The sequence below is a fragment of the Schistocerca piceifrons genome, chromosome 11 (assembly GCF_021461385.2).
Source record: "Schistocerca piceifrons isolate TAMUIC-IGC-003096 chromosome 11, iqSchPice1.1, whole genome shotgun sequence".
Classification (NCBI taxonomy): domain Eukaryota; kingdom Metazoa; phylum Arthropoda; class Insecta; order Orthoptera; family Acrididae; genus Schistocerca; species Schistocerca piceifrons.
The window spans coordinates 57,629,201-57,651,898 of NC_060148.1; the positions used below are offsets into that span (position 1 = coordinate 57,629,201).

The 22,698-nt window shown below is 41.4% G+C and overlaps 1 protein-coding gene across 1 annotated transcript in view; it reads left to right on the forward strand.

The window, feature by feature from the left end:
- Positions 1 to 22,698, forward strand: part of LOC124719991 (DEAD-box helicase Dbp80-like) — a 149,325-nt gene that overhangs the window by 73,645 nt on the left and 52,982 nt on the right. Inside the window, exon 5 of the mRNA XM_047245218.1 lies at positions 12,395 to 12,509. Within this exon, the coding sequence (XP_047101174.1) occupies positions 12,395 to 12,509 (115 nt within the window). The remainder of the gene's footprint in view (positions 1 to 12,394; positions 12,510 to 22,698) is intronic.

A 22,698-nucleotide genomic window follows, 5' to 3' on the forward strand; every position in this document is an offset into this window, starting at 1 on the left:
GCCTATGAATATCTGAGATGCCCTGGTTTTCCGCCAAAAGAAACTCGATCACTGCCCGTTGTTTGCAACGCACATCCGTTACAGACGCCATTTTAACAGCTCCGTACAGCACTGCCACCTGTCGGAAGTCAATGAAACTATACGAGATGAAGCGGGAATGTTTGAAAATATTCCACAAGAAATTTGCGGTTTTTTCAACCAAACTTGGCCGAGAAAAAAAATGTGTTGCATTACTTATTGAACTGCCCTCGTACCATCCAGTGTCCTTGAAATCAGTTTGTTGTAGGATCTTGGAACATATTCTGGCCACCTCAGTGCCAACCATCATGGATTCCAAAAGCATCGATATGTGAAACAAAACTCGCACTTTTCTCACTTGAAATACTGAAAGCTTTGGATCGAGGCAGTCGGGTAGATGCAGTATTTCTCGATTTCTGAAAATCATTTGACTCAGGACAAAAGTATACTTATTATCGAAGGTAGAGTCATATGAGGTATCAAGTGAAATTTGTGACTGGATTGAGGACTTTGGTAGGGAAGATACAACATGTTACTTTGGACGGAGACTCGTCGTCAGATGTAGAAGTAACTTCAGTGTGGTGGGATCCTTGCAGTTCATGTTATATATTAATGACCTTCCAGATGATATAAATAGTAATCTCAGACCTGTAGTAAGTGATAGAATTATCTATGGTGCACTGGGTGAAAGAAGTTGCATAAATATTCATTCATATCTTGATTTAAGATTTCAACCAGCTGGAAGGCTGGCAACGCACTTAAAATGTTCAGAAGTGTAAAACTGTGTACTTCACAAAATTAAAAAAAACATGATATCGTATGATTATAATATCAGTGAGTCACTGTTGGAATCGGCCGACTTGTACAAATACCTGGATGTAACACTTGTAGGATTATGTAATGGTATGATCTCATAGGCTCAAGTAGTGGGTAAGGCAGGTAGTAGACTTCGGTTTATTAGTAGAATACTGGGTTAGTGCAATCAGCCTACAAAGTAGGTGCGTACAAATCGCTCGTACGAACAATTCTAGAATGTTGCTAAAGTATGTGGGTCCTGTGCCAAATAGGACTAACCGGATATTGAATGTATGCAGAGAAGGGCAGCCTGAATGTTCACACATTTGTTTGATCTGCGGGAGAGTGTGCCAGAGCTACTGAAAGAACTGAACTGTACCTTTGGAAGCTTATGCAAACAATATTTTGTGGGCTTTATATATCAGATTTTCAATTTATTTTTTAAAAATATTTGTTGGCACACACGTTCCTGATGTACAGTTGCATTTTCAGCTGTTTTGAATATTTAGTTTATTGTTGACAATCGAAAAGCTGATATGTGTTTTTGAATGATCGGCGAATTTTTACTTTTGAGAAAGGTGAATCAAAGAATTTGCATTAAATTTTGCTTGAAACATGGAATAAAGCGCAGCAGCACATTTGAAATGTTCACTGTGGCTTTCATCAAATCTACTATGAGTAAGACAAAAGTTTGAGTGGTATAAACATTTCAAAGAGGGATGAGAAAACTTTGGATATGATGACTGCCCTGGATGCTCTAGCACATCAATTATTGATGACTATGTGGAAGTAGTGAAGAAAATAGTTCTGAAAAATCACCGAATCACTATCATTGAGGTTCCTGATAGTGTCGGCATATCCTTTGGCTAGTGCCAAGCAATTGTTTTGGATGTTCTGAGCATGTATCGAGTAGCGGCAAAGTTTGTTCAGAAATTGTTGAATTTCAACCAAAAACAATGTCATGTAGATATTGCTCAGGAATTGCTGAATGATGTCAACAACTATCCAGAACTTCCTGATGGTTAGCACAGGTGATGACACATAGGTATACGGGTATGACATGGAAACAAAGGCTCAATTGCCCCAATGGAAGCTGTCTGAAGAACGAAGACCCAAAAAAATTTGTTAAGGTCGATCACTTGTGAAGGTTCTTCTCGGTATTTTTTCTTATTAAAGTGGGGTAGTGCATCATGAATTCTTGCCTTACAATCATATGGTCAATAAGGAATACTGCCTGGAAGTTACGTGCAATTTATGTGAAGCAATCCGATGAAAATGACAAGAATTGTGCCAAAATCACTTGTGGAAATTGCATCACAATAATGCTCCTGAATGCCTCAGTACTTGATTGTGATTTTTTTACCATAAAAAAAACCAGAACTGTTATGTTACCTCATCCACCGTATAGCCAGAGGTGGCCTCCCAGTGACTTCTTTCTATTCCCGAGCCCAAAGAGAACAATGAAAGTCCATTGTTTTGATGCTGTTGATGAGATAAAAACAGAATCGCTGAAGGAATTGAACACCATAATGAAAATGAGTTCCAAAGTGCTTCCAGGATTGGAAAAAGTGCTGGCACAAGTGTATTATATCCGGGATGGGGGAGGGTATTATTGTGAAAGGGACAAAGTTGATATTGATGAATAAAGATTCCTTAAGAAAAACAAAAATTCTCATTACTTTTTGATCACACCTCATATTTTATAGTTTAAAAAAATACTGTAAAATCGCTTACAATGAAATTTTTAGACCTTAGCAGATAAAGACATTGAGTCAGATGATTGAATTATTGTTTTTTTTTTCTCTCCACTGAAAATGGTTTATTATTACCCTCTGCACTACTACACTTAACATTTACAGGGTACTTTGGCTTGCTTCTGTTTGATAATATTTTGGACAGCCTGTTTTTATGAGATACAGTGTGAAGTCTGAGCATTAAATATAAACATATTTTACATGTAAAAATCGAAACCTTATAGGATTGCATTGTTGCCTGTCTGTCAATCTGTCTCCTAAGATACCTTTTTTAAAAGGAACGAGTATAGTTTTAGTTGATCCCCCCCCCCCCCCCCCCCCCCCCCAAATACTAAGATTGCTGTCTGCTTGGCAGTAAAAGTTTTGAGCTTCTGAGTCAATGCAATCAAGACAGGGCCATTTGTCACGTATTTTGATACGTGAAAACTCGTCATCGAAACATATAGGTGAACTATCTATATACGTAATTAAGTTTGTACAGAACACACACAGTGCTAGTTCTACTGGCACAAGTTAAGGTTAGGTTAATAATGGTCTCAAGAAATGAGAACAAAACTGTGGTATCTTCTTCTGGTTGCTGGCAGTCGGCTGAATGTCTCTCTGAAGACGTGGTTCCTGTCATATGAACCAGTGTCGTTTCCCATCTCTGCTTACTTGGCATACAGTGTAAAATAATAAAAACATAGTAATTATTGCTGCTCTCACCCATCCTATACTGGAGGGCAGTAAAACTGCCTGCCCTGCCTTAATTTGTGACAACCACTAAAATACAGTGATCAAAATAAATGTTGCATATGGCCAAAACTTTAATATGGAATGTTGTGATCCAGCAATATGGTACCATATCAATACATTGGTCTTTTTGTAACATAATTCTATCGGAAACTATCCATGTGTCTACAGTTAGGCGGCAGTATGTGCAGTCTATGACACCCCTGTCATCTGTGAACATTGAAATATTTCTGCTGTGTGTCATTATGAGAGTTGGGTTGGTTCAGGATCGTCCGGACAACAGTAACATATGAGACGATCCATACAGTCACTCATCTAGATCAGGGAATGAGACAGGCAAACATCATAGTGAATGTCTCGAGAATATGGAGCAAGTTTCTGGTGACAGGACCAGTTGAGGATCATCACAGAAGTGTCCGCTGTTGAGAATTGTCACAGAAGTGACTGCTAAAGAAAAACAACAGGTGTGCAGGACCGATATCCGCATAGAACAGCCTCAGCACAATGCTCCGTATCTTAAGATGGCAGTTCCGAACAGCCAAAGGGCTGCAGGTATCAACAAAAAACTGTGCAAAATGGGCTCCATCATGAGTAGGAATTAAAGTGCCAAAAAAAAATCTCAAAGCTCCTCCACTAAATCAGGTTTGGAGAGGGGCTACTTTCAATGGGCACGAAACCATTCTTGTTGGACCAGACAGCGCTGGTACGTGACAGTCTTTTCTGATGAAATCCGTATCAGTCTCGACCCGGACAGTACTAACATTCGTGTCTGCCCCTGCCCCCCCCCCCCCCCCCCCCCATTGGATTGCATCGTAGGATGGCACGCATTGTGGCTCCTTTTGGGGAACACATTGGTGCGGGATTCACGTATATGGACGATAGCGCATGCCCCATCATCACAATCTTGTGAACACAGAACACCTTCCTAGAATCAGTCAGATGGAATGTCACCCTTATTCTCCATATTCCAACTTCATTGAGAATGCCTGGGCCAAGCTAAAAAGAGTGATTTGAAACCATACAGTCCCATGAGAGACACTACAGGACATTGTAGATACTGTTGTGGATGAATGGGACAATTCCTACATGCTAATCTGCACATTTTGATAAGAAGTATGCTTAAATGCATTCAAAAGTGTCCAATTGTGAAGAGAGCCCGTTGGTTGATAAACAATGCGTTACCCAACATGAGTCAGAAGGAACTGTACCGTATGCAGTGGTAAGACATTGTTGGCCGAAAGCTCATTTTGTGACAGTCTTTTTGTTGTGCCTATGTGCAACTCGGTCTCCACTATGTGCCGAGTAACAACTATCCTTTTCATAATATTGTTATTTTTATTTTCTTTTGACTATCTGTCAGAACGAAATCAGTTTTGTTTCCTATGATGCCCAGTATTGACAATACAGCAAAATGCAACATTTATTTTGACCCAGTTCAAGTTGTCCGCTGCACTGAGTGCAGACTGTTACCACAGTGTCATTTGTATGTATCTGCTATGTGCAGGTGTTAGTTTATCAAGAGATCTGTGATTTTCTTTGCACAGTATTACTGTTATTGTTGGCAAGTTAAGATGACTGGTAAGAGACACAAAGGTATTCATATGAGGTGTGCAAATTTCTTCATGATGTTGAAAGACGATGCCAGAAGGGAGAAAATCTTATTGGCATTGCAGACTGCTGCATAGAAGGTTTATGGTGTCTCACTCCAAACAGTACAGCTATTTTGTAGAGAATCATGGGAATGGAAACCTGTAGACAAGAAAGGAAGTTTCCATCTCCAATTAGAAGATATTAATGAGAGAAGAACTGTTAGATTTGGATGATTTCCAGATAGGTGGTGTTCGTCGTATTGTATAGGAATTTGACACCTTTGGTGAGTATCCCATGAGGCAAAGGTGGCAGAATTTTACAGGATAGGTTGTTTTCACATGGGGTCGCCAGTAGAATTGAAGTACTCTGGAATCCGTAGCATTCAGGTACGGAAAACAAAATAATGGAAGGTGCATTGTGATGGCAATCCCTGTTGTTCTAGCAGCTGAGAAAGATGCACATTCTCAGAAAAGAACACTGTTGTCCTAATATTATGAAAAGGATAGTTGCTACTCACTGTTGTTGGAGATGCTGAGGTGCAGGTACGCACAACAAAAGACTCTCTGAAAGTGAACTTTCGAGCAACACGACCTTAGTCGGAAATAGACAAGTGGGCGCCACGTGTGGACACACACACACTCACACTCACACTCACACTCACACACACACACACACACACACACACACACACACGGTGTGAATTTATTTATTTCCAACGAAGGCACTGTTGACCAAAAGCTCATTTTCTAACAGTCTTTCTCTTGTGCCTGTTTGTGAGTGAGCATCTCTGCTATGTGGTGAGTAGCAGCTATCCCTTTCATAACATTGTTAAGTTCCATCCTGGATTTTCCATTGTTTGGAAATTGTCCTTCTATTCATCTCGCTGAATCCTGGCTCACTCAGAACTGTGCCAGGAAGCACACCTGGCATTCAGAATTTGAAAGAGTGCACTGGTAGAGGAGACTGACTCATTGTCAGAGTATATCTTTATCGAAAGTGCAGAGCTTAAATTTACAGCCTTCTGTTATCATCAAGAGACTGCCACTGATGTATTTGAACACTGGTTTTTGGATTTACTTTGTGATTTATTAGTGTTGTTAACAGCAGTTACACAGTGGGAGTCAGAGGATGTGGGTGGAAGTTCTATAATTCAAATACTAAGAAGGAATAAACGGCGCAGCGGGTAAAAGAGAAAACTATTTTAATTTGGAGCTGGTATAAGAAAGCAAGATATTTACAGTGAATTTGAACTTGGCAGCTTAGCAGCAGAAATGGGCCACAAAGGTGTGAAGCCACCCCCTAATCACTGCCAGTACAACCCGATAGAAAATGTGTGGATACTAGTGAAAGGAAAGGTCACATTTAAAATGAAAGATGTGCAAAATTTACTCGAGAAAGCCATTGACTTTACTATGAAAGTCTGGATTAAATGCTTATGCCATTCTGAAAATTTGCAGGGAAATGATCATCTGAAGCAAGGTACCAGAGAGAATTTTATCAAAAGCATTGTCATTGACTCCTTAGATACTGACTTTCCAGATACACACAGTTCTTCATAATGGGACAATTAAACAATAATAAATTGCATTAAATGTTGCATTCAGAGTAGTGCAGTTGTGCCATTATTTTCTATTACATGTATGGATGTGATTTTAAAGGAAATTGAGGAGATAGGAAATGGTGATCTCCATGATTCTGTCTTTGTGCAAAACTGTAGCAATGATTATGAGCAGAACACCTACTGATGGCAACCTGATAGTATATGGAGAGAGAATTGAATGTGTGGGAGCTTTCAGTTGCCTGGGAAGTACAATATTGCAGTAGCGTATATTGAGACCATTACGGTGTTGGGATATGGAGTGTGGTGGAGGAGTTCCTTTCTTCTAATCCCCCTGTACAGCTACTTCTGTTTCTCCCAAAATAACTATGTCATTAGCAAAGACAGAATCGTGGAGATCACCATTTCCTATCTCCTCAATTTCCTTTAAAATCACATCCATACATGTAATAGAAAATAATGGCACAACTGCACTATTCTGAATTTAACATTTAATGCAATTTATTATTGTTTAATTGCCCCATTCTGAAGAACTGTGTGTATCTGGAAAGTGCACTGGGCACTAATGATACAACATTAGCAGAATAATAGTTTATTAAGTAAATTTTACAATCGTGTCGGTACTCGGCCAGTGGGACTGCGGTGCACAGCCTCGGGACTCACTGACACTGTCTGAGCCGTCACTGGCAGCCGTCAATCTGGAATAACTGAGGTGTCGGGCAAGTGGCAGGTCACACTGGTGATCGGCTTAGCCTGTACGATAAACCTCGCTGCTCGGCAGACCGTGCTTTTACACGAGAAGAGGTGTGCTCGAGTAATCTCTCACCAGATCTGCACGGTGTGGAGATGAGCAACGGCATAGTTTTTCCACCGAAGAAGGCTAGGGATGTCAGTGACTGCTTAAGGATACTAGTCAGGTGCAGCAGCGGTTATCACACCTCCCAAATATTGTGACAGGTGGATAATGTTCCAGATACAATCAGTTCGGCTCAGCAAGCTGGAGGTAGAAGTCTCCGAGTCTTCTCACCAGTGGCCTCAAGGTCGACAGCTCCCAGCGACCTGGTGCGTCAGACCAGAGGGGTAGCCGCTTCGAAGGGGGAAGATATCTTGGCTAATGTTAACAGCATATCACAGATTTTGCTTCATAACTGGTATACTGCAACTTAAAGATGGAGGCCGAGGCTCAGAATCCTGAGTATTTACGACTTCATGTCAGAAGCAATACATCGTATGTGGCTGGCAGTGACCAAATGGGGCATACTTTTCCAGTTTCATCAGCAGTCTTCACCATCTCTTTGTTTTGAAAGAATAGCTTTCAGGGCTTCAACTTGTTGCCCTTCTGCCAGCAGCAATCTAATGGTGTTCTTATAAAATTAACTCTCTCTCTCTCTCTCTCTCTCTCTCTCTCTCTCTCTCTCTCTCTCTCTCACCAAATCACACTGTGCTGTGAGAATGACAGGATGTCTTCTGTTGCTGATGTCATTTTGCTGTGTTTAAAATTCGAACACTCTTGCTTGTGTGAGGTGAGACAATATCTTCGGGGTTTGCTCTGCTTTCTGCAATGTCAGTATTTTGCCTGTTTTTTTGTTTTGATTGTTACACGGGTCATTGGCCTGGCTTGAATTGTCTTGGTGCTTGATGGAGAGGACTTGGAGAAAATTTTACATCTGCTCATAATACATTCCTATTTTGTAACAGCACCAAGGAATGGGACTGTCAAACTAGATGTACGGAACAGGGGAAGAAAAGGATCTAATTTTTTCATAAAGTGTACAACCTTGTGAGGCATAAGGGCGTTCCTGTGTTTAAAACTTCTTCTATCGGTTATGACTTACAGCTAGGAGTGCCGTGTAATTAACGAGGTGGATTTGTGCAAGTTATGAACGTGCAAAATAGTTTCTGCGATCAGCCTTGCAGAACACGAGAAGAGAGAAAATCAGGAATAAGGACATCGTAGGAGAAATAAAGGTGGCTCTGTCAGTGGCAGAGAGCCAGAGCACTGCACAACTCAAGTGGTTTGAGCGTGTGAAGAGTGATGTGTTGTGCGCTGGTTGAGATGGAATGAGAATGCTGCTCAGGTAAACAGTGTAGAATGACTTTATTTGGATATTAAAGAACATGAACAAAAGTTCCTCCATGAAATAAGTTATTTGCAAGGAAAAGAAACAATGACTTAGAGTAACAAAAGGTTAAATTCTAGATTGACTAATAAACAACTGGAGCAAGTTAAGTGCTGATCACCACTTGCAACTGTTCGGAAGTTAATCATACGATCAGTATAAGCTCGAAGTCTTAAATAAAATCGCTCTTAAGCTCATAAGCACAGCACAGCAACTGTCTCTCAATGATTCATTATGTGATCAAAAGTATCCGGACACACCCAAAAACATATGTTTTTCTTATTCGGTGCATTGTGCTGCCACCTACTGCCAGGTACTCCATATCAGCGACCTCAGTAGTCATTACACATCGTAAGAGAGCAGAATGGGGCACTCCACGGAACTCACGGACTCGAACGTGGTCAGGTGATTTGGTGTCAGTTGTCATACACCTGTACATGAGATTTCCGCACTCCTGAACATCCCTAGATCCACTGCTTCTAATATGATAGGGAAGTGTGAAGGGACAAGTACAGCACAAAAGTGCACAGGATGACCTTGCCTGTTGACTGACAGAGACCACCGACAGTTGAAGAGGGTCGTAATGCGTAATAGGCAGACATGTATCTAGACCATCACACAGGAATTTCAAACTGCATCAGGATCCACTGCAAGTACTATGACTAGGCGGGAAGGGAGAAAACTTGGATTTCACGCTCGAGCGCCTGCTCATAAGCCACAAATCACACTGGGAAATGCCAAACGATGCCTCGCTTGGTGTAAGGAGTGTAAACATTGGACGATTGAACATTGGAAAACCGTTGTGTGGAATGACGAATCACAGTACACAATGTGGCGATCCGATAGCAGGGTGTGGGTATGGTGAATGCCCGGTGAATGTCATCTGTCAGTGTGTGTAGTGCCAACAGTAAAATTCAAAGGTGTTGGTGTTATGGTGTGGTCATGTATTTTGTGGAAGGGGTTCGCACCCCTTGTTGTTTTGCATGGCACTATCACAGCACAGGCTCACATTGATGTTTTAAGCATCTTCTTTCTTCCCACTGTTGTTGAGCAATTTGGGGATGGCGATTGCATCTTTCAGCACAACCGAGCACCTGTTCATAATGCATGGCCTGTGGTGCAATAGTTTCACAAAAATAACATCCCTTTAATGGACTGGCCTGCAAAGAGTCCTGACCTGTATCTTATAAAGCACCTTTGGGATGTTTTGGAATACAAACTTTGTGCCAGGCCCTACCTCTCCTAAGTGCAGCACTCCATGAAGAATGGGCTGCTATTCCCATGAAACCTTCCAGCACCTGGTTGAACGTATGCCTGTGAGAGTGAAAGCTATCATCAAGGCTAAGGGTGGGCCAACACCATATTGAATTCTAGCATTACCGATGGAGGACGCCACGAACTTGTAAGTCATTTTCAGCCATATATCCCCGAATACTTTTGATTACATAGTGTACCTTAGTGAGCTTCTGACTGGTGGACTACAGATACAGCTGCCACCTGGCCCAGAGAGCTAGAAGGAATAACTAGTGTAGTAGTTAAGATCGAACTCATGATCGTGTTGCACACTGTTGCACCCTGCTGGCGACAGGAAAATATTGTCTGTGATGACAGCAATGTGATTATAGAAGTATTCTCCACTGACAACGGGCTCAGCGCCTCTCGTGCTTGCTGCCAGACACTCGGGGGACAACAGATCGGCATGTTGTTGATATCGTTGTTGAGAACATTTAGCGACGTGCGGGATGAGTGCAGTTCATTTTTTGGGTTGCAGGCATCTGCGCCTGTTGCTTCATATGATGCTTAAAGTGCGGCCATCCGTGTGATGCAAGTGTGTCTCAAGTTTGCAGGATGCTGTTTTGTAGGAGTTACTCAGCAAAGGGGGTGAACGATAACGGCCTGCTGAAACAATAACTGTATAAAATGGACAGGAGAAAAGACCAATAGGGTGATACAGAAAAAGATGGCTGGATCAGATTAAGGAACATTTGTGGCTTAGAGGAGAGAACTGAGAAACTGTATCCATCCACCCATCCTGATGTCGAAGCTCTCCTGTCAGTGTATGCTTACAAATGGATTTGCTTATGGTGATGGCCTGCTTTGAACAAAACATAATTTTTATTTGTCCTTTTATTTTCCAAACACGTTTCACTGAAGTTTCAGGGCTATCAGTAAACTTCTTATTATCTTCCCATAAAACAGGAAAAAATGCTCTTTAGTACTTGTACACACACAAATGTTAGGTTTTAAACTATTTACGTATTTGAAAAAAAGACAGTTTTGTATGTATGCCACATGTTGTGGTTTTCCTGGGTTTTTGTTATTTAATGCAGTTGTTTTGTTTCATAACAGTTTGTTGTCTGTAACTGCACAGAAGAAGGAGGGGGAGAAAAAAAAAACGCACACCACACCCCCACACACTCTTTCACATAATATTAGTAATGGTAGATGCAACCATAACATCCCCAGTCATAAAATTTTGGAGTAAATAACTATTCTACATCAAGTTCTATATGGTTGCTGGTGACAAACTGTGAAACAAAATAACTGCATTAAATAACATACAATCCAGGAAGTCCACAGCATGTGCTAACAAGGTAAACATACAAAATTTCATCTGGTTATCAAATGTGTAAGTACTTTCTTAAAACCTCAAATTTATATGTGTAAAAGTAGTAAAGAGCATTTTTCCTGTTTTATAGAAGCATATTAAAAAATCGCTGATGATGGTTAAACTTCAGGGAAACCTGCCTGGGGAATACAAATTGGGTTTTGCTCAAGGTGGACCTTTTCCAAAAACAGATCTAATATAAACACAAGAAGAATATCTAGGTAGAGCAAAATGGAGACAAACTGTTCATAAGCACAGTAGCTGGCTTGCTAGAAGGATATGAAGATGGTGGCAGTGGTTTCTTGTTCAGTCCCCTCCCCAGTGTTGTAAACGCTGTTCCCTCTGTCCACTCCACTGTCTGTCCTCTTCCCCTTCTCTACCCTCCCAAACATGCATGGCTATGACTGTGAGAAGTGAGTGCAATAGTCAATATGCTGGACTTGCACTGAGGAGGATAACGGTTCAAATCCCCATCTGACCATCCAGATTAGGTACTCTGTGATTTCCCACAAATTGTTGAGAACAAATTTGTGGATGTTCACTTCAGTGGCATTGTTGTCAACAGGATGTTAAACACTAATCTTTATTCTTTCCTTCCATCAGCATGAGGCAGAACAACAACTGGGCATATTGCTGCCTGTGCTGACTTGTTAGTATTACTGGTGAAGAGGTTGGAACTAATATGCAAAGTTGTTGAATGCTGTAATGTTAATGTAGTAAAAACTGAAGTGGTAAATATTCGAAGGCCGATGGATAGAGGTGTGGCTGCTATCTCACTGTAATATTTTATAAAAATTGCGTTGATGTACGATTTAGCAACCTTAAAAATGTGTTTAAAAGAAGGAATTGTCGCTTCTGGTTATAAAACTTTTATTGCGGTGTACCATCTACTGATTCCAATTATCCTGTCATTTTTCATGTGAGTGTGTGTTAATGCACTGTGTATGCATGTGCCAGAGAGCAGTGTAGGCCGGCACAGTTTTCCCGGCTCCGGTTGTCGTGTGCTTTCGACTCGTAATGACTGGTGCGTACGGTGAGAATGCAACTCCGGAAGTGTGCAGAGGATGTGGATGGAGTGTCTTCTATAATTGCCCCTGCAGCCACCAGTACAGCTGCCCCGTTGTACAGTGCCCTACTTTGGAGTCCTCGTATGAGAAGGAAAGGAGGGTGACGGGGAAGAATAAAAGTCGCCTGCTCAGCCTCGTGATTTGTGTTTCAGGTGCTGTGCCTCTCTCCGACGTATGAACTGGCAATCCAGACGGGTGAGGTGGCTGTGAAGATGGCGCAGTACTGTCCGGAGATAAAGTTGCGCTATGCTGTCCGCGGCGAGGAAGGTCAGTATATAAATACGTGATTGATGTATTCACACCTGTGTTTAAAGTTGTGCAAAAACTTTTTGAAACTGAATTAAATGACACACTCACTACTACTACTACTACTACTACTACTACTAGAAAAAGTTGAAAAGAAATTCAGGTGTTTTTTTAAACATCACATTTATTTCACATTCATTTGTTATTTTTACTGCATATTGATACAGTCTTGAAAGACAAAATGTTATTTTTCCCCATAATCTCCAACCCTTTGAACTGCCTTATGCCACCAATGAGCTTAGGCCTCTTATACGTGCACATAGAAGTCAGAACCGGCTTGTTTCAGCCATTGTTTAGCAGTCTGAGTCACCACCTTCAAATCTTGCCCTGTGAAGGAATTCCTTCAGTTTGGTAAAGAGGTGGCAGATCACTGATGTAGGGCAGTGTTTGTGTTGCCCATCCAAGCTTTGTAATGACCGAAATGTGGCTGGGCATTATCATGCATAGTGTTTTTGCAGATACTGTCAGATGCAACACATTAGAGTGTTAACTTTAAGGGTTGCCACATATGCATCAGAATTGATAGGGCTATGATGGCATGACATGCCCGAGCAACTGTTCTTCCTAATCGATAAACACAGTAACTGCCACCTTTCCTGTTGAAGGCACTCATTTCAATTTCTTCTTTGGCGAGCTTCTACGATGCCATTCCACTGATTGCTTTTCATCTCTAGTTTGTAGTGGTGCAACCAGCTTTCATCTCCTGTCATACTTTATTGCGAGGAAGTCAAATGCAGAATTCTTTACCTGTTCCAAAAGCGTGCAGCACCTTGTCTTGTGTGTGTCTTTGTGACCATTTGTCAACAGTCTTGTAACTGACCTTTTGCATAACTTTTTCATCTTAAAGAGCCATGTCTGAAGTCTGTTCTGTGCTCGGTCCATTGCTGTGCAGGAGGTCCTGAATATTGGCATGTCTTCTTGCCAGACAACTACTGTGCTGTGATCGAATTGTCATCCCAGTATACCATCTCCAGTCTCATGGGACTGTTTGTGGCTGTCTCACTCTGAGAAAACAGGAACTGTATAACAGCACATAGCTTCAGACAAATATAGAGTTTAGAAGCTATCTTGACAGAATGCTGCAACAGCATGATAGAGGAAACGGTCTGAAATAACTTTTAGTAGAAGTAGGAATAGTAAATATGTAGAACAAAGGTTGAATTTTTGAAAAACGTTTTGCATTTCTTCTGGAGTGACCCTATTGTTATTATTATTATTATTATTATTATTATTATTATAAGAAGAAGAAGAAGAAGAAGAAGAAGAAGAAGAAAATTATTATTATTATTAGACCAGTCTGCAGGATATCAGCTGATTGAAAAGAAATGTTTGTCTTTAATTGCCTATTTTAGTTTTTATCTATCATGTACAGTTTTTTCACAATGGAATAGCATTTATTTTACATTTAGTTGTAGGAACTTATTAGGACAGCAAGCAGTCTACATGAAAATGACATGATTTTTATGTCAGATGGGTAGCTGAGCAAAGCAAAAGTGTTGGCAGTGTAAAGGTTTGGCCAAATTTGGGACTTTTGTGCCCATGACTAAAAATGTCTTGCACAAATTGCTTGTAGACCACAAAAAAATATTGCACCTGCCACTAACAATCAAATTGGTCTCAATGATACGGTTTGTAAGAGAGCTACAACAATATCAATCCTGTTTTTAAGAAAGCTTCTGTGATATTTCCCTTTATCAGTGAAGAAAAATTGTAAGCTGAAATTTTTATTGATCTCAGATTTGCAAATTGATGGATTATAGATCAATAAATGTAGTAAATGATACAGAAAAAGATAAAAGGACTGCCTTCAAGTCTGTTACTAAAAACTTTCTGGTGAATAAGAACATGGGAAAATTTCAAAAACCCAGTTTTTGCACAGGTGTGGAAGTTCACAACAGACACCCACATGTTGACTATTTCCCACAAAGTCTCTGATATTTTTCTGAAAAGTGAAGAGAATGCTTTCACCAGGACATTATGGAGATGGAGAAGAGATACCAGAGAAGATGGAAGAAAGTATGATGGGCGACACTTCTTGGATGTTGAAGAGTGCAATGAAGATGAAGTTCCTGTCATGAAATCTAAAATGATAAAGTTTGAAAGGTGTAGCAGTATCCGTGTAATGCGACTAAGAGATCTTTCTTCATATTTTCAGTATACAAGGTCTGTTCTAAAAATTCCGGAACATTTGCAATTTTTGTGCCAATGGTGTGTTGAAGAGAATTTGTTTGGCATTCCTGCTCACGCCTGTGTTTAATGTGTAACTGACAAAAGTTTCATTGTCACATGTTAGTTATTGTTCACTACTGTACTGAGTACAGCATTGTTTTGCACAGTTTGTCAATTTTGAGATGGCAGAGTTAGAGGAGCAATGCATCTCCATTAAATTTGACGTGAAACTCGAGAAAACCTATACAGACACACACCAAATGATGCAGGAAGCCTACAGTGATGAGTGCTTATTCTGTACTCAGTGTTACGAATGGTTCACATGGTTTAAAGATGACTCATTCAGGATGCCCTTCGATGTCTACTGATGACACTCATATCAGGAACCTCAACAAAATTGTGTGTGCCAATCGAAGACGGACTGACTGATAGGTTGCTGAGGAATGTAACATTTCAGTTGAATTGTGTCGTGATATCCTGACACAGCATCTTGGAATGCATCATGTTGCCGCCTAGTTCATCCCACGGCTCACGAGTAAAGACCAGGAAGAGCATTGCCTCACAGTCTGTGAAGAGCTTTTATATAGCACAAATGAAAATGAGATGTTCCTTAAGAGAATCATTACTGGTGGTGATAGGTGGGTCTACTGTTGTGATGTTGAGAACAAGATTCAATCTTTGCAGTGGGTCGGGAAAGGTTCTCAGAGACTAAAAAGAGCTTGGCAGGTCAGATGAAATATCAAAGCCAAGTTGTTGGTTTTCTTTGACTTTGAAGGATTAGTTCATCATGAATTTGTGCCACAGGGATGAACTGTTAATTGGTGGTTCTATTGGGACATGTGACACCTGCAACAAAATAGGGGAAGGAAAATGTCTGAAATGTGACGATACAATTTATGGCTGTTGTCCATGATAACACACCTGCACATTCATTCCTGTTAGTGCATTAATATTGCACAAGAAACAAAATCGCTATGCTGCCTCATCCTCTGTACTCTCCATACCTTACCCCTTCAGACTGTTCTTTTTTTTCCAAAGTTGAAAATCCCATTGTAAGGACAAAGATTTGCAACAATAGATGAGAGAAAGAAAATTTGCAGACGACACTTTGTGCAGTCCAGCAAGAGGTGTACTGAGACTTCCGGGAGTGAAAACTGTGTTGGGAGTGGTGTATCAATTGTGGAGGAGAGTATTTCGAAGGAGGGCATACGCAGTAATTAAAAGGTAAGTGTAGAAAAATCTTGTGGGCAAAGTTCTGGAATTTTTGGACCAGACCTCATATACCTAAAAAAGATAAAACAAACGCTATGAAAATATAGACAATAATTGAAATTTTGTTTCAATATTTGTGCTTCAATTTCTTAAATCTTTAACTAATGAGATCTTCTTATGAAAAATTCTGATGTGGTAAAACAAAATGACAGAAACTTTCAGAATCAGAATTACAAACTTATTCTAGAAATCTGTTTTTGAGAAATCATCTGAAAAAAAAAATTGCAGGCTTGTATTAATGTTTTTATCTGCAAATTGATCACTTAAGATCTGCTACAACTTTTTTTTTCTTGTTTGTCCTGAGTTTCTCGTTTCCGATACTCCTTCATACAGTTCCTGTGCTCTTTCTTTATTGTTCTGCCCTTATTCTTCCAGTCTTTGTATTCTTATTTTGCCATGAAACCCATCCAGACTTTGTATTCTGTTTAAAACATGTCCCATTCTTACATGAGGGCTTCTGGGGCTTTGGACCTCTCTCTGTATTTCTGGGCTTCTTTAATCCACATTGCGGTGCACTTCTTGTTCCAGAAGTAATCAAATGTTTGAATAGTATATGTTTGCCCATTCTGTACAGTATCCAAGAAATTCTGGCATCCTTGTCCTCATGGTTTTGGAGAAATCTTCTCCACTGCTTGGCTTCTTTGTTGCTCCAAAGTTCCTAGCTGGCTTCAGTCTAGATTGCATTCATGATCTTTGATAGGATTCTCCTTTCCAGCATCTCCAATTTCTTTAGCTTTTTGCTTGAGAGAAATTCACAGGCATACACAGTATTATAGTGTTTTAGTTGGATGTCATAGGAGATGTCCTTTTTGTTGTAAAAGTTTGTCAGTCCATATGCTCTCTCCATTTTTGAGATCTGATCACCTATCACAGCTTTTTGTAGTCCATTTTCTGGTATGGTGTAACCAAGGGACTTGAATTTCTTTGCCATTATAATCTGATCTATGAGTGTTTCAAGGAAATTTGGTCCATATTTGCCATTTATCACAAGTCTGTAGTGATCCTCAGCCCTGTTCTGCTGGCAATCCTTTGCAGGAAGCTGATCTGGGCAGTCCCTTTCTCTGGGCTTTCTGAGAATATTGCACAGTCATCTGCAAAGGCCAGACACTTGACTTAGTTCCTTCAAATTTTTTCCCTAAACTGATCAGACTTATTCTTATTCTTCTTCTTCTTCTTCTTCTTCTACTTTTTTTTTTCGTCAAAAACATTGTTGGCAGTATCAGTGTTCCAGCTATAGTTTTTGAAAATAATTACAACAGTCTAGAACCCAATGCACATTTATTTAAAGGTGACTGGTTTCAGTCACTAGATGGTCATCTTCAGACCTAGCCACTTTGGTGGGCAGTGGCTGTGTATGGAGCAGGAACTGCTGCATGGTCATGTAACGATCAAAACCGGTCAAATTTGAATAAACGTGTATTACAATCTAGACTCTCATGATTCAGGGTGAATACACACTGGGAAATCCAGGAAAAACCTGGGAATTTTTTAATCCACGAGAAAACTGGGAATAGACCGGGATTTTTCGGGAAGTTCTGGGAGTTTTTTCGGGAAGTTCTGGGAGTTTTTTCGGGAAGTTCTGGAAGTTTTTTCGGGAAGTTCTGGGAGTTTTTTCGGGAAGTTCTGGGAGTTTTTTCGGGAAGTTCTGGGAGTTTTTCGGGAAGTTCTGGGAGTTTTTCGGAAAGTTCTGGGAGTTTTTCGGAAAGTTCTGGGAGTTTTTCGGAAAGTTCTGGGAGTTTTTCGGAAAGTTCTGGGAGTTTTTCGGAAAGTTCTGGGAGTTTTTCGGAAAGTTCTGGGAGTTTTTCGGAAAGTTCTGGGAGTTTTTCGGAAAGTTCTGGGAGTTTTTCAGAAAGTTCTGGGAGTTTTTCGGAAAGTTCTGGGAGTTTTTCGGAAAGTTCTGGGAGTTTTTCGGAAAGTTCTGGGAGTTTTTCGGAAAGTTCTGGGAGTTTTTCGGAAAGTTCTGGGAGTTTTTCGGAAAGTTCTGGGAGTTTTTCGGGAAGTTCTGGGAGTTTTTCGGAAAGTTCTGGGAGTTTTTCGGGAAGTTCTGGGAGTTTTTCGGGAAGTTCTGGGAGTTTTTCGGGAAGTTCTGGGAGTTTTTCGGGAAGTTCTGGGAGTTTTTCGGGAAGTTCTGGGAGTTTTTCGGGAAGTTCTGGGAGTTTTTCGGGAAGTTCTGGGAGTTTTTCGGGAAGTTCTGGGAGTTTTTCGGGAAGTTCTGGGAGTTTTTCGGAAAGTTCTGGGAGTTTTTCGGAAAGTTCTGGGAGTTTTTCGGAAAGTTCTGGGAGTTTTTCGGAAAGTTCTGGGAGTTTTTCGGAAAGTTCTGGGAGTTTTTCGGAAAGTTCTGGGAGTTTTTCGGAAAGTTCTGGGAGTTTTTCGGAAAGTTCTGGGAGTTTTTCGGAAAGTTCTGGGAGTTTTTCGGAAAGTTCTGGGAGTTTTTCGGAAAGTTCTGGGAGTTTTTCGGAAAGTTCTGGGAGTTTTTCGGAAAGTTCTGGGAGTTTTTCGGAAAGTTCTGGGAGTTTTTCGGAAAGTTCTGGGAGTTTTTCGGAAAGTTCTGGGAGTTTTTCGGAAAGTTCTGGGAGTTTTTCGGAAAGTTCTGGGAGTTTTTCGGAAAGTTCTGGGAGTTTTTCGGAAAGTTCTGGGAGTTTTTCGGAAAGTTCTGGGAGTTTTTCGGAAAGTTCTGGGAGTTTTTCGGAAAGTTCTGGGAGTTTTTCGGAAAGTTCTGGGAGTTTTTCGGAAAGTTCTGGGAGTTTTTCGGAAAGTTCTGGGAGTTTTTCGGAAAGTTCTGGGAGTTTTTCGGTAAGTTCTGGGAGTTTTTCGGTAAGTTCTGGGAGTTTTTCGGTAAGTTCTGGGAGTTTTTCGGTAAGTTCTGGGAGTTTTTCGGTAAGTTCTGGGAGTTTTTCGGTAAGCTCTGGGAGTTTTTCGGTAAGCTCTGGGAGTTTTTCGGTAAGCTCTGGGAGTTTTTCGGTAAGCTCTGGGAGTTTTTCGTTGTTCCGCATGGTCGGATTCAACTTTGTATTTTAAGGGAACTCCTCCTGCCCGCCACCCCAATTTTTATTGCATATTTGGATTCTACACCAAAACATATGTATGTTTTATTCAAAGCATTGATCCCCATTAGTGGAAGCTGACGCTGTAATTGACAAATATCAGGTGTTCCTATTTTTGCGATTAAGAACACACACATTTGAATCTACATTTCATTTATGGCATAAATGTAAACTTTTTTTAATTAGTGGTTAGTATTGATGTTCACATGTTACTTGTGTTTGGCAGATGTGAGCGTACAGTATAAATAATATGGCTAGGCCTTTACATTTTTGGCAAATAAGCTGCTTGTATGGTACCATGGGGTTGATTGTAGCAAGTCCCAAAACCATTGGAATGCTAGATTTTGCTTGCCATCCAGCCTATTGGTGCTAATGGGGTCTCTGTGAAGCATGCAGTCCAGGGGCTCAAAAGTCAGTTGTGCTCTGAATGTGCTCTTGTATTGTACATTGTACCTGATGCTCTTTGGTTCCTGATCTTGTGACGTCTAGGCTGTCGATATGGTTCAGTCATCGGATTTTCCATTCTGTCATATCCGTCCATAGCTGTGTTTCTTGGCAACTCACCACTGACGCCATTGGCTAGTCGGCCTGCATTTCCTCGTTGTGTTGGAATCTACTTACTAGAATTGGCGATAAGGATGGGATGTCACCAGTGCATTATGGACGCGAAACTTGGACAGCTCATGGAAGAGCAACAGCAAAAGCTACTCCTGCAGCAGTAATTACAATAACAGTTCCATTAGCAATTCCAGCAGCAAATGGATCTTTTGCATCAGGAAATTCAGCTGGTGTCATACCGATTACCGGTACAAGGTTCACCTCCCAGACGGAGTCCCGCCCACCCACATTTCCGCCATTTAACGATACCAAGGAGGATCGAGACACGTATTTGCAACAGCTGAAACAGCATTTCGCCACATTTTGGGTTTTTGATGACGCTCTCCAACAGTTGCTCTTCCTTTCTTGGACTTCCCCGGAGACATTTTTCTTACTTAAGAAGTTGGCTCCCCTCTCAAATCCGTTTGCACTCATTATGTGTTCATTGCTGTCGATCTGTTAGTCACAATGGTTCCACATGGTTGCACAGCACCTAGAGTTCCATCAGTACCACAAGCAAACAGGCTAGTCTTATTGACCGTGGGTGACTGATATGCAAAGTCTGTGTCGTCGACAACATGATTTTACCTGGGCCAACCCATCTCGCAAAACCTCATATGCTGATTCCATGATCCGTGACGTAGTGGTCCAGTTGGCTCCCGATCAGGGGTTCGCACTTCAACCCTTCTTCGTTGGATGACATAATGAAAATCGTGCACTATAATGAGATCGCGCAGGAAGCAAATGAACTTTTTATGGCCTGCCCCCAGATTGCTGTGGCTCAACCATGGCCCCGGGGGTGGAATTCTCACAAGCCTTTATCCTGATGGCGTCGCTGTGATTCATCACTTTTGGAAGTGTCGGTGACCTCTGAGTAGCCAGTCCACCTGTCTCAGTGCAAACAGCAGGGTCTGCCTTCTTGTCCTGACTGTTTCATGATGCAACAGGCAAACTGCCCTGATTATTGGGTGCACTGCACCTGTTGTGGCAAGGATGGACATCTCTGAATTGTCTGCCATCAACCGTCGGGTAACTCTAACCCCACTCCTAACGTGGGTCACGGGTCGATGCACGAACTTGCGGCCATCGTTTCCCAGGGCAATCACTGTGGCCCCAAGTTGTTGATTGATCTCACGATTGCTTGTCAGGCCATTCGTTTCCAAGTTGACATGGAAGTCACTGTTGCCCTGTTCAGTCTTGTGACAAACTCATCTGGGTTACCTGGCATCGGTCCCGCCCTCTCGCAAGGTGGTTGCATATAGTGACAGCTCTATTCCCCTCAGAAGTCAATTCACCAGTATGGCAACATTTTCGGCCTGGATGCTTTCTCTCTATTCAAGTTCTCTATTGTGGATGAAGTTCAGGTCATCTCAGACACAGCCCCCTTCCAGGAACATGGTGTCCTTTGTGCTTCTTTCGTGTGTCTGTCTGAGCCTGGCCTGGGGCGTGCCATCAATTTTGAGACACACATTTCCTTATGTCTAGATGCAGTGCCCCATTTCTGTTGAGCACATCCTCTTCCGTTTCCTTACAGATGGCTGTTAAACATGAACTTGGTTGCCTTCACAATGCTGGGGTCATAGAACCAGTTAAAATTAGTGCTTGGACTACACTCCGGGTCGTGCTCCAGAAGCCGAATAGTGCTCTCCAGCTTTGTGGAGATTTTAAGTCGACGATCAATGCCCAAGCTCTGGTGGAAACCTACCCCATACCCCCATCGAGAGAACCTCCTCTCATAGCTATTTTCCAAAATAGGCTTTGCTGAGGGTTACTTAAGATTCCACTAGATGAGAAATCGTAATACATTGTTGTCATCGATATGCTGTTTCGCTTATACAGATACAAGTGTTTGCCTTTTGGAAGCTAGTCTGCTCTAGCATATCTTCCGGAGATGCCTGGAACAGTTAACAATGTCCATCCCAGCTTGCACCTACTACCATGATGACTTAAATGTCACGAGTACTACACGCCAAAACCTCCTGCGTAACCTCCGTATCCTCTTTCCTATGTTGTGTGCTGCAGAGTTAAAGTGATGTTGGCACAAATGCCAGTTTTTCCAGGAACAGCAGACTAACTTGGCCACTCGCTCACCGAAGATGGGATTCTGCTCACTGACCGTAACATTTCTGCTGTTGACTTCTTTCCTTGTCCCAAAATCTTCTGGCATTGCTGGATATTTTTGGGAAAGTGAATCATTATTCTAAGTTCAAAGCCGGCAGTGCAGGGGCTCAGAAATCAGGCATGTTCAGACTGCATTCTGGTATTGCATGTCGTGCCCGTCGTTCTTTGGTTCCTGATCTTGCTTAGTTTGATTCACTCTTCAGACTTTACATTGTGCTGTATCCATCCGTAGCTGTTGCCTTGCTGTGTGTTTTGGCAACTCACTGTCGACGTCCTCGGCCAGTTGGCCTGCGTGTCCTGGTCGTGTCGGATTACGGTTACTAGACAGGGTTATACTGCTGCTTTATGTTTTATATTATCTATTAACCTTTTTGTGGTATGTGACGAGTGAAGTGACCCAGGTGGTGTGAAATATTTTCCATAATGTGGTAACGCATTGAACAGTAGTCTTTCCTATTTTGTTTCACTGTTGTAAGTCAAAAGTGGCATGGAGTTCATGCAGCGTAACATAAATGTTTTGTTGGAACTCTAAATACCAATTTGATGATACCTTGATTGCTAACAATCAAGAATAATGCATTATAGAGAGAACAGGTAACCTACTTCATCATGTTCAATATTTTGGAAGTAAAGAGGTACAAGTGCATAAGGTCTTGTACGATATGTGACATAAAAGTGATCATTTATGATAACCTGTTATTTCAACATGTGAATAGAAAATGCTACAAAAGAATTTTTATCTACATCTATACTCTGCAATCCACTAGGAGGTCATGACAGAGGGTACATTCCACTGTACCAGTTACTAGGGTTTCTTCATATGGAGTGCAGGAAGAATGAGTGTGTGTGTGTGTGTGTGTGTGTGTGTGTGTGTGTGTGTGTGTGTGTGTGAGCGAGTGCGCGCACGCATGTGCAGTAACTATTCTAGTCTTACCATCATGATCCCT